This window comes from Loxodonta africana, chromosome 27 (genome assembly GCF_030014295.1).
Source record: "Loxodonta africana isolate mLoxAfr1 chromosome 27, mLoxAfr1.hap2, whole genome shotgun sequence".
Taxonomy (NCBI): Eukaryota; Metazoa; Chordata; class Mammalia; order Proboscidea; family Elephantidae; genus Loxodonta; species Loxodonta africana.
Window position 1 is genome coordinate 13,082,942 of NC_087368.1, and position 12,875 is coordinate 13,095,816.

At 35.2% G+C, this 12,875-nt stretch overlaps 1 protein-coding gene across 3 annotated transcripts in view; it reads left to right on the forward strand.

Annotated features, from left to right (window-relative positions):
* Nucleotides 1–12,875, forward strand: part of DNAJC13 (DnaJ heat shock protein family (Hsp40) member C13) — a 131,357-nt gene that overhangs the window by 44,178 nt on the left and 74,304 nt on the right. For all 3 annotated transcript variants that reach the window (XM_064277333.1, XM_064277334.1, XM_064277335.1), the window contains 7 exons: nt 1,496–1,603; nt 2,256–2,411; nt 3,254–3,310; nt 5,487–5,608; nt 7,797–7,872; nt 8,103–8,198; nt 9,013–9,156. In XM_064277333.1, coding sequence (XP_064133403.1) covers nt 1,496–1,603; nt 2,256–2,411; nt 3,254–3,310; nt 5,487–5,608; nt 7,797–7,872; nt 8,103–8,198; nt 9,013–9,156 — 759 coding nt within the window. The remainder of the gene's footprint in view (nt 1–1,495; nt 1,604–2,255; nt 2,412–3,253; nt 3,311–5,486; nt 5,609–7,796; nt 7,873–8,102; nt 8,199–9,012; nt 9,157–12,875) is intronic.

Sequence of the window (12,875 nt, forward strand, 5' to 3'; positions counted from 1 at the left end):
ACAAAAGCATGTTTGAGAAGCAGCAAATAATTAAATGTGGTTGGCATGCAAAGTGTGTATGAGAGTGGCATTAGGGTTTGTCACTATAGATGTACACAAGAGACAGTCATGAAAAGCCTTGTTTCAGACGATTGGCCTTAAGCTGTATCTTTTAGTGAGGAACAACTGCAAGCTTTGTCAACAGGGGAGCAACAACACGATCAGGTTTAGATTTCAGAAAGCCCGCTCTGGTGATGTGTGGAAAATGGATTAGTGGTACAGTTGGAGACAGGTAGACCAAATTACCACGTAAGAAATGAGATGCTGAGCTCGGGCAGAGACAGGGGCTAAAGAGATAAGGAACTAACTTGGTGCGACTGCTTCTGTGGAGGGAGAGGCAATTGTTCAGTATAACTTTGAAGTTTCATTTACCTCAGCTTCGTATGTAGTCTGGAACTTTTTTATATAAAGTGTTCTATGCAAGCTTAGCAGAATAGAACAAACATTTTTTTTATTTATTCCCAGAAGTGAACTAAAGTTTGTTATTTTATTGTCTTCGCTACTACAGATAATTTCATTGAGAGTTAGTGGGATAACTGAGACATAAAATAATAGTGTGAAACACATTGAGCCCTCGTTACATGTTAGGTATCGGCTATGTATTTTATGTGAATTATCACATTTGAACTTCATGATAGTTCTATAAATACAATTATGCCTACTTTATAGCAGAGGAAAATGAAGCTAAAGATGTAAGTTACCTCCCAGCTATAGAAGTAGCAGATTAGGATTTGAACTCAGCTCTTAACTGTCATACTGGAATCCCTTTTACAATTTCAGTTGGTCGGTGGTTCAAACCCACCAGCCGCTCTGCAGGAGAAAAATGTGGCAGTTCGTTTCCAAGAAGTTTACAGCCTTGGAAACCCTACAGGGTCTGTATCAATCAAGGTTGACTCCATAGCAGTGGATTTGTTTTGGTTTGAAGTGCTAAAGTTGTGTCATTTCAACTTATGTTATAAAGCCGTAGGTGGGTGGGAGGATGTTTGTCTTTTAAGAAAGAGGTCTGAGACTTGTGAGAGGGTACCCTGTGCGAGACTGTCTGCAGTCACTTGTTGGGCCAATGTATGTATGAAGTCTAATTAAACCCAAAGGAAATCGTCACTTTTATTTTGTTTTTTTAATTTTGCTTTAGGTGAAGGTTTCCAGAGCAAATTACTTTCCCATTCAGAAGTTCATACACAAATCGGTCCGCGACATTGGTTGCAATCCCCACAATGTTTCTTCAGCACCCTCCCCATTACCACCCCGAATTCCCCGTTTCCATTCGTCCAGTTTTCCTGCCCTTTTGTGAAATTGTCACTTCTGACTGTCTTTATCACGAGTTTCCTTTTTGCCTTAAACTTTAAAGGCTGTGGTTTTTAGTTCTTTTGGTGCGTAATGAATACTCTTTATAAATGACTTGTGTGATGCCAGTACGTGGGACCGCTCATGAATTATCACTGTTTTTAATCAATAGCCCATGCATGATGACTATGACTTAAGGCAAGAACAACTAAACAAAGCCTCTCTTCTCTCTTCAAAGAAGTTTCTGGAAAACTTATTGGAGAAATTTAATTCCCATGTGGTAAGTTGTAATGAAATTTGTCTTAACGGGAAATGCTGTATCATTATTGAAAGGTATTCTAGAAGTGCACATGGACAAATGCTTTTTTTTTTTTCTTTTTAATTGCAGCCCCCAACTGTGGTATTAGTCATGGTTAGGCTAGGTCACTAATAAGAAAATATTCTGTTTTAGGACTGTATCCATTCATCTGGGAAGGAGAAGTTGCAAAGCCTCTAGATTTTTACAGTGATACTCCAGATTTTTGTTTTTTCTTTCTTTAAAAATGCCCATTATGAAATAAAACTGCTCTAGAAAAATTAAGCTGAATCTTTGTTCTTCAGTCACTGGTAATAATTTTGGAGATGGGCAATCTATAACATCTAGGAGGAACATAAATTGCTGAAGTTTTTAGGTGTTTCAAAGATTAATTTTTATACAAATACATGTAAACTTTAGTTATACACATTTGAGAAATCTTGGTTATTCTCTTGAAATTTAATGAATTTTAATTACATTCCTTTTGCAGTATGGCGGGTAATAGATTTGCTACAAGTAGTCCTTAGTCATCAAGCATTGAACCTCATGCTGAGAAATTAAGCCTTCACTTCTGACATGTAGAATAACACAGACCCAGTATTGGCGTGCTTTAAGGCAGTATGTTACTTCGTTTCAGGATCATGGGACTGGTGCCCTAGTTATTAGTTCACTGTTGGACTTCCTTACTTTTGCCCTCTGTGCTCCGTATAGTGAGACAACTGAAGGGCAGCAGTTCGATATGCTTTTAGAGATGGTAGCATCCAATGGAAGAACCCTCTTTAAACTCTTTCAGGTAAGAGCTTGCATTTTTCTTGTCAGATGACAACTAGTCTAAGGGAACTTATTTTGGGGTCCTTCTGTTTTTAAATAACCCATGTGTGTTTCTATAGTAATATTGATAAATAATATATAGCCCAATTAGGAAATTTAAACACGTATTTTTTAGGGGCTCATGTAGAGCGCTGTGGACAGCTGTTGACCGTTGTTTTGACCCCTTTGCCCGTTTTTTCCATCTTTAACCAGTTGCCATCGACTTGACACCGACTCATGGCAACCTCACACGCACTCCCTAGGGTTTTCAGTTGCTGATTTTTCAGAAGTAGGTCTCCAGGCTTTTCTTTCGGGGCAATTCTGGGTGGACTCAAACTGTAACGTGTTAATCAGCAGCCAAGTGCCTCAACCCATTTGCACCACCCAGGGACTTTGTTTTCATCTTTAGAAGTAGTGAAAAACCCATTTTGTCATTGGCCCAAAGCTCCCTTTTCTTTACAAATTCCCAAGTAATACCATGGTATGTTTTATGTATACATATGTGCATAAATGTACAGTGTGTACATTTTCTTTTATATTTAGTTTTAGTATCATTAGTGTGTGATTTGTATCATTCACATAAGTATATATTCAAATAAGTGCTAGCTGGTTCCTACTAATGTGTACTCTTTGTTTTAAGTCTCAGGCTGTATTTTAAGAATACCTAAAATATTTAGCTAGACTTTATTCTGACTTTGAGATGTATCTTTTACTAATTACAGTTTGCATAAAATTTCATATCTTCCTTAAGAGCAGCAGTCGAATGTGTTAGAATAAAATGTTTTTATTCAGTGCTATTTTTTTCTGTTCTTTTCCATTTCAAAGCATCCTTCCATGGCAATTATAAAGGGAGCTGGATTGGTTATGAAGGCAATAATAGAGGTGAGAGAACAGTTTTGAAATTTTAAACTTATGTCAGTACCAATTAGCTGTTTTAATTGAAGCTGGCAAAACTGCCTTTGTCTTTTTATGGGAAGCATGGGTGAGAAAAGTAATTTCAAATCTTTATTCAGAAGTTAGTTTTAAATTACTTGCAGAAACAGCCTTTAAGAAGAATAAGAGTCGGAAGTTCTTAAGTGAGCAGGTTGTACAGCAAATGAATCTCTTCCTGTTCCTGCATTTTTTTGTTAGTTTTTTTTTTTTAAAGAATTAAAAGTTAGCATTCTATCTCTCTTGTTGTTTTTCAGGGGACAGTGGTAACAGTCTTGAAATCTTTAGGTACTGAGGTTACATAGAGATACGTGAAAGGAGGTAGTTCATAGCAAGGCAGTATCAAAGAAGAATGACAACCAGGGATTAGTTCCTCATGTAAAGTACAGTGACACTGGGAAGGCAGGAACCTGTTTAACGCGGAGACCTGTTAGAGAAGGAAAACTCAAATATTTTCCACTAAACAAGCAATAGAAGAGTGGTAAAATGATAGTTGGTCAAAGGCAGATAACTTGCGAGACCCAGAAAAACAAGGCAGGCCTGTTGAGTTCTGGCTCTCCCAGGTTTCACTTCACATAAATTAAGTAGTTAAGCCCTAGAGATCAGGATGATTATTGTTGGACACGGATATTGCTTCAGCCTTCTCTCCTTTTTTTTTTTTTAAAGGTAAGATGGTGACTGAATGTCAACTTGCATATTGTGGTGTTTGCAATGACATCAGTCCACAATGACTTTTGAATTCCTGTATTTGTTTGTTGTCGTAGTAATTTGATAAAATGTAAGAGTGCTTGACTCATTTACCAAAAAGCTCTGCTGTTTTAGCTCATAAATGTAACAGGTAGTTAAATATAAGCATAGACTTAGTATGCTTTTAAGTAGGTATAAAAAAAAAGTGATATACAGCCTTTGAACTTGTTAGAACATCAAATTTATTTGCATTTCTAGTGTGTATGTACAATTAAAGCCTAGTTCTCCCCCTCCAGCTAATGAGTTTCATGTTCAATTTGAGCTTCTAAAGTAAGAACCACACCTTTCCCATACAGAGCTTGCTTAGCCAAGGACAGATAGGATCAAGAGGTCAAACAAAGATGTACTCCTGACCTTGATCCACCAGTGTTTTGCCGTTCATTTAAAAATATCTGTTGAGTGCCAGGTATGACCAAAATGCTGACGTTTGGCTTCAGGTAAAAAGCAACACATGTCAGAGTGTCATAACCAGTGACTAGAACTGATACCTGTGTGAGGAAGATTTTATTTACACAGAAACCCTGGCAAGTATCTTAATTTTTTTCCTGATTATAAAAGCAATATGTGATTTTTGAAGAAAAATTAGAATGTACAGAAAAATATAAGGAGCAAATAAAAATAAGTCACCTATATTTCTACCATCCAGAGATAACCACTATTAGTATTTTGATGGGTTTCCCCTTAGCTTGTGTTCTCTTCCAAAGTATATACAGACTGTGTACTCATTTGGTATAGTTGTACTACGTACTTGTACTTTTTTTTCCTAATTTTGTGAGACTTTTTGCTTTTTGATAGACTGCCTTAAATATCACATTCCTTACTTAATTCATCATTTTATGATTACCTTGATTAGCAGTGGTTTTTTTTTTTTATCTGCCTTACTCTGTTGCCAAAGTGAGTGCTTATAAATCAAATAAAATCAGAGGAAAAGGAATTATCCGTACGTTATGCCATTCTTTAAAAAAGTGAAAGATTGTATTCACTATGAAAATGAATATATTGTTAATAACAAAAGCAAGCCAGGTTTGCAGAGGCCTTTTGTAGGAATTGCTGATTCCCCTGAGTCGGCTTTTCCCTTTGTTGACTGATATATATGCAGGGAATGAACCTAATTTTATTAATAAATTGAGCAAAGTGTAATTCATAAGGTAAATGTACTGAAAGCTTTTAAATCTCATTCCAAAGGCAAATAGTATCTTAAAAATGACTTGCACTACATCTCACCTATGTTATTTTTGGGTAATTGGAAGTTGCATCTTTAGTTTTTATTATATTGTACACTGCATAATTATTTTATTTAGAAGGTAAAATGGGTTTTTAAAAGTTGGGATGGTTTGCTGTAGATTGCCGCTTTAGGGATCATCTTACGCTTTTTCCAAAGGAAGGTGACAAAGAAATTGCTACAAAAATGCAGGACCTTGCCCTCAGCGAAGGTGCCTTACCTCGACACCTGCATACTGCGATGTTTACAATAAGCTCAGATCAAAGGATGCTTACAAATAGGTAGGTTAAATTTAATTTGCTACAAATTAACTTGCTGTTAGGTGTTAAACAAACTAAAGTATTTGGATTACACAAATGTTCATTTTATTTGGATTCACCTAGCTCTCCTTTTCCTTTCGCTGTAGAAGGATTGTGCCCAAATGCTCTTTGTCCCTGCCTCTGGATAGCTTTGGAAAGGACAATTGTGTTTGCTTTTTTTCCCACTCGCCTGTTATCAGGCTCTGAACCCACAGTCATGGGACTTGAACATGGAAGAGTATCTAGAAGCTTATGGAACTAGAATGACATGCTCAGGCCTTTTCTCCTCGTGTTTCCATGTGGTCATTTTGCATGCAGATGACCCCATGCGAAAACCTCCCTTGGTCAGTTTTCAAATGTGTTTGGGCAGTAAGGTACTCTAATTAAAAACAAACAGAACAAACAAAAAACAACTACCCCCTTAACATCTAACCAGGCTAGCATGAGTCTGTAAATCTCTTATGCAAGTCATTTACTCTTTGGCAAATCATCTGCTTCCTTATAATAATCATTCAGATATGAGGAAGCACAGAAATCTCTTCATTTACTCCAGGCTACATGAATTTCAGCCCCTTTAACCCTTTCTTTATGCTTCCTGGTATGGGATCCTTTCAGAAACACTTAACATAGTATATTATGAATCATATATTAGTAAAAAAATAAGTGTATCAAATATTTTTAATCTTACTCTTTTTGGTACATCACAATAATACGTTGACTGTGTAAATAGTAGCATAAATTGTTGACTCCCATGTTTACTTTGTTGTGGTACTGTAAATTTCCTTTCTTTATCACCTGTGTCCAGCAATTGTTATGCTGTGGTGTGCTGCCTTGCCAGTTTTCTGCTGTTAGAAGAAAGCATCCGCATATATCACTTGTAAATGTCAGGCTACAAAAGTAAATCTTCTGTCTTGCCTATGAGGACAGAAAGATATACAAGGAAGATATTTCCTTGGTATTGCCTTATTAGCAATGCCAGATACCATCTTACATTAAAATAGACTATTTGATGTTGCATTCCATTAAATTCCCGTATTAGACATTTGCCTGCTGTTTCCCTTTATTATAGTTGATTAGTTGCGTTCTTTCCTGTGGTCAGTCACTGTATTGAAAAACTGCCCACTTATAATGGAAATATCACTTTTCATTTACATTGCTTTATCTTTTACAAATTGCTGTTATACAACGCTTTTTTTTTTATCCTTAATTAAAGCTTTATTAGGAGTCACTGATATGGTACCTACCAAACGTCAGAGATGGACATTACACATGTAATTACTTTGACCTATCAGCTTCAAAATAGGCACAAGAAGGAACAGTTGTAGTAGTGTTCATTTTCTGTTGACAAAGTACAGTTTGATTTTCGCTCTTAAAATTTTTTACTTCTGGGAATGCAGCATATATTTATATTTAAATACATATGGCCATAGGTGGTTACTTGCTCATTTCCCTTGTAGCTTTTATGCCCATTCTCATAGCAAATGGTACCCAAATCCCTACCAAAGCCTGAAAGAGTCAACATTGAATAAAATAGGGTCCTCGTTCAGGAGGAGACAGATGTCGTCATGGGAATTAAGATCAATAAAAGGCTAACCTGTAGATTTGGCACTGAGCTTAGATTTTCACTTTGAACCAAAATATGCTTTTAGCTTTTAAAAGGGATGAGTAGAATAATTTCCTCTAAGTGCTTTCGGTCTTTGTCCAAGCTCCAAAACTGAAAATATTTTCTGTCCAAAAAAGTTATATTATAGCATAGTTGGTGACTGTTGCTCACGTTCAGAATTCCAGAGAATACCAGAGTGCTGTGCCCACTGTGTCAGGGCTTGGTGTAACTAATTATATCAGCAAGTTTAATCTTTTTTTGTTTTTCCTTTCTTTAAATGAAGAAACTGCTTTTTCTTGTTCAGGTCCATTGAGAATTAGTGAACTTATCAGGGATGTGTTTTAATTTGGAGAAAGGTTCAAAATGTTAGTAACATTTGAATTACTATCTCAGATATCTCTCAGAATTAAAATATTGATTTTAATGTTTATCTTTAACATCAGAATGACTTTTTTTTTTTACTGTAGCCATATTTCTTATGATTATATGTTATTTTGTTCTTAAAAATTCCTTTCTGTTCTAGCTGAGATAAAGCAGCAAACCTTTCTCAACGTCTGCTTTTTTCAGACAGTTAAGTAGACATTTAGTGGGACTCTGGACAGCTGATAATGCAACTGCTTCAAACCTGTTGAAACGCATTTTGGTAAGTTGGTTGAGAAAGTGGAAAGATTTGTGTATTCTTGCACAATAAGAAAGTTTTTTTTTTTTGTTTTTAATTTAAAAGGTAGTTATGGTAGAAATTGCTGTGTAAGAAATGCTGCCCTTGATAGTTAAATCATAATATTAATCTATCTAAGTTTTCAAGACTGACTTTTCTTTTGTGCAGTTGTTTTGAAAACAGAGTTTGTGTTTTGTTTTGTTTGTTGTTTTTAGCCACCAGGCTTGCTGGCCTACTTGGACAGCTCAGATCCAGTCCCTGAGAAGGACGCTGATCGGATGCATGTGAGAGATAATGTGAAAATAGCAATGGTAAATATGATTGACTTACATGTCTTCTCAGCATGGGAGGGCACTGTAATATACTCTCCTTGGAAACACACGAAAAATTTTAAGTCAAGAATTCACTTCATTGAATAGTAGTACTCTTGTTATTATTATTAATGGCCTTACTAAGGTAAAATTTGCATTCCATAAAATGCACCTGTTTTAAGTGTCCAATTCAGTAAATTTAATATATTTATAGAATTGTGTAACTATCAATCACTACATTCTAATTTTACCAGTAGTAGTACTACTCTTAGTGTATGTTTTCTTTCTTTAACTCAACTTTTTGTCACATTCAGGGAGTTGTTTTTTTTTTAATTACAGTGTGTAATTGATGTTTTGCACATAATACATGATTGATAAGTGTTGGTAAAAAAAACAATGAAAAAAGTTATCTTAGGTAGAACTTTTTTCTCTAAAGATATATATTAATTATCAGGATGTGGCTGTCCCATAGAAAACTATATAAACATCTTTCATGATAAATGATACAACATCTTCCATGTAAGTAAACCCTTCTTGTCTTTACCCCCACTCCTTTCTCTGCATCCATCTCTCCTGCCTGCATCTTACCACCCTTCGTAAAACAATCACCTTAAAATCTAAGTAGAAAAGTTAAGGGTTTGCACACACGGAACAAATTTATTGTAGAAATGTTCACTTTGTTTCTTCTCTGACCCCTGACATCCAGTATTCATTTTATCAAGTAAAATAGACAGTGTAACTCAGCTTTACTTGGGTTTGTTTTTTTTTTTTTTTGCAAACAAGACCGTAACAGGTTTCGACATTATTGTTACAGGATCAATACGGAAAGTTCAATAAAGTTCCCGAATGGCAAAGATTAGCTGGAAAGGCTGCTAAAGAAGTTGAAAAATTTGCCAAAGAAAAAGTGGATCTTGTATTGATGCACTGGAGAGACAGAATGGGCATTGCTCAAAAAGAGGTAAAAAGAAAACTCTCCAAGCTTCTAGCTCTTCTGTGTGGTCTGAGTCTTCTTTAGTTCCTGACATTCAGACACGTCGTTCTGATCGGGCATCTGCACCTTTAAAAGAAACATCAGCTAGTTCTGATTCGTGTGTTTACATACATTTTCCTTAATTCATAATTCCATAAATAATGATCAGAATTTTAGTTAGGTATTAATAATGAAATTGAATATAAAATTCAACTATTTTCTTCCGTAACTCCCAGTTTCTATATTTTATTATTCATAGGTATCTATTTTCTTTCTTCCTTTTCTGGACTTCTGTTTATAGCTATAAAAATAAAATTGCACTTCTTGTTTAGCTTTTCTATTCAGAACTAGCCAGACAAAAGTTTTGGAAAAAAGATTTGCATTTTTAAATTAAGCTTCCCTATATGAAACCCTGGTGGCATAGTGGTTAAGTTCAAATCTGCCAGGCACTCCTTGGAAACTCTATGGGGCAGTTCTACTCTGTCCTTTAGGGTTGCTATGAGTTGGAATCGACTCGACGGCACTGGGTTTGGTTTTTTTTTTTTTTTGGTATAGAGTCGCTATGAGTTGAAATCGACTCAACGGCAGTGGGTTTGGTTTTGGTATATGTACTTAAATTTTTCAGTATTAGCTCCTCAGATCTAGATCAGATCTAAAACAGTTTTTGTCTCATTCTTCAACATGTAGTATTTACTACAGAATCTAATTGAGCTGTGCACATTCTTCTATTTAAGATCGATTGCGGTGTGGTTAAGAATGAGCTAAGGAATCCTGGAAAAGCTGTCTTGATCTCATAGTTTTTATCAATAACACTTAGACTCTTTCCCATTAACCTTTTTTTTTTTTTTTGGTAAGGTAGCTGTTTCCATATTCAAGGAAAATAATCCAGATAACTTTCGGAAACAAATGGTTTCGTTATGAATTTCCAGAATATCTAAACATTAGAAATTGGTTACAACCAAACAACAAATATTAATAGTCTTGCATGTCTGTCTGAAATTGGGGCCAATCTTCTGTTCTTTAGAAGTTGAGAATAAAGGATTAATTCTAATTTGTATGAGTGATATATGCGATATAAAGAATCATTAGGCAAGGTTTCAAGTAACTAACTAGGATAGGAAGAAGAATTCTGAATGTTGAATTGGTTAACCTACACCAGAGCCCAGTTCCATCACTTATTAATGTATGTGGCACGTTACAGGTTTTCAGAACCTTACTTTCCCCTTTTGTGAAATCAGAATAACAATACGTCCTTTCTGTACATTGTAGGGTTGCTTTGATGTAAAAGCAAGATGGTGATAAGAGCACTGTATACATGTTTGGTCATAATAATATTGCTGTAGTATTTGAACAGTTGAAAATCTACAGCTATGATAAGCGTGATTTTTACGGTAACTAAAAATTGCAAGCTCTTCGAGTAGTTAAAGTAACAGTTCTGAAATAATAGTTGTTTCAATCTGGCATCAGATTTCATATGTAACGTTTATCTAGCATAAGGTTTAACACAAAGCTATTTTAGCTGGAAATATAGATAGTATCTCTTATTTAAAGACATCAATTCAGAGGGAAAATAGTGTATTTTTAATACCAATAACGTGTTTTTGGTCTCTTCCTGTCATTTACTACATGGAATGTTATTTAAAGATTTGACCAAATGATGATACCAAATAGATTTGCTGATCAAGAAATTATTTTGGTAGTATGAACTGATTGTCATTTCTACTTGGGTACTCTTTTTGCCATTAATATCTTTAGGAAGCAGTGAATTATCTTTGTGACTATTTTTGTTCATAGAAACACTAACATCAAAATGTGAAATTATCTTGTGCTTTAGCTAAAGCCTAAAAACTAACCGTTGTAAAAATTAACCATCCAGTCTTAAATGAGCTGCGTTGCTTACAGAACCAGAACGTTTGTGAGGTCAATTCCATTTGTAGCTCATGTTCCGTGTTGAGTTCTTATTTTTATTATTTCCAGTTGAGAAGTTTGTTTAGCTAGTTATTGCTCTTAGTCCAAATCCCTAAATGAGTCAGCTCAGTTTATGGGTACCTGATTGTTCTTTTTTTTTTAATTGTGCTTTAAGTGAAAGTTTGCAAATCAAGTCAGTCTCTCATACAAAAATTTATATACCCCTTGCTCTATACTCCGAATTGCTCTCCCCGTAATGAGACAGCCTGCTCCTTCCTTCCACTCTCTCTTTTCCTAATTGTTCTTTTTTTACATAGCTCTTACATTTTCATTTCTTTAGACTGCCGACCTTTTGTCCTAGGGAGGAGGGAGGTGGGTTTGAAGAAAGTACTTCTTATCCAGAAGTTTTAAGGAAAGATTTTTCACTAAAATCAAATTTCTGAATTGTTTATATATTTTATTCAAGTCAACTTTGCATTAATTTTAGTGACAGTGCACAGAATTAAAACTCGTAGGAAGCATTTTTCTTGTATAATGAATAGGTTTTTATGTTTTAAATGTATTTGCTTTTTAAAATTTGCTACCCAGTATACCTTTATTCTTTCTTGGTCATCTATTTTGTCTTCTAGATTGATTTTATATAATCTGCCACTTTTTTAATGAAGTTGGCGCCCTGGTGGCACAGTGGTTAAGAGCTTGGCTGCTAACGAAAAGGTCGGCAGTTTGAATCCACCAGCTGCCCCTTGGAATCCCTATGGGGTAGTTCTCTTCTGTCTTATAAGGGTCGCTATGAGTCGGAATTGACTCGATTGCAATGGATTTGGTTTTGGTTTTTTTAAATGAAGTTACCGACTTTCATTTTTTAATCTATACCACTTTTTACTTTTTGCTTCTACCATATTGAGGATTTAGAATTTTTATGTCTGAAATGTCTACAGATTCCTAACCTCAGGTCCAGGTACAAGCTCCAGGGAATCTCTGAAATCTTCTCCCGCAGTCGTTAACCTTACGTGTGTGCCGTTTTCTGTGGATGAGGCTGTAGCTTTCTTCCAGTTCTCAGAGGTGTTCATGACTACCCAAAAGGTTGAGCCTTAAGCTTAGAGAAGCAGGTGGGCCTTTTTCTGCCTTAAAATAAAGGTGATTTATATTGATGGCATCTGTGTAGAATTTATATCATACAGCTTAGCAGATTTAGGCTTGCTTTCTTATTTTTATTTTCTTAAAAAAAATTTTTTCATTTTTTCCTTTTTACAATTAAATTCAGGACAGAAACAATTTGGTGAGTTTAAGTCCTTGCTACATGTGTGAAATGTGTTAAGCTGCCTGGCATGTGGAGTTGTCTTTGATGATCTTTGTCTAATAAATTAGAATTTACTTCACATGTGTCTGAATGTAGATACTTACTTCTTCTCCATTAGCTATTGCAATTTGTGCTTCCTTCTCTTGGCTTTGGTATCAGTTTAATAACCTGTAACTTTTTGCATTTATTATTTTTCCGTGACTTTTGTATTAACTGCATGTAAATGTTTGAATAAGTCACTGTTTTTGACTGTTATAAATTTTGTTAGTGAGCACTCTGTAAAATTTGGTGTTGAAACAGGACTTTACATGGGAAATATTTCAGCAGCACTTTATAGAAATACACGCTGGCAAATTATTATATTGTAATACAGCATTATGTCATGTATTCATATCTTCTAAGTTTTTCTTGTTTCGTTAATTTTGTTTCGCCAAAATTTAATGAATGAAATGTTTTTCGTCACTTGTAAGGTGATGATCTGACAGCTTATTTGGTAGCC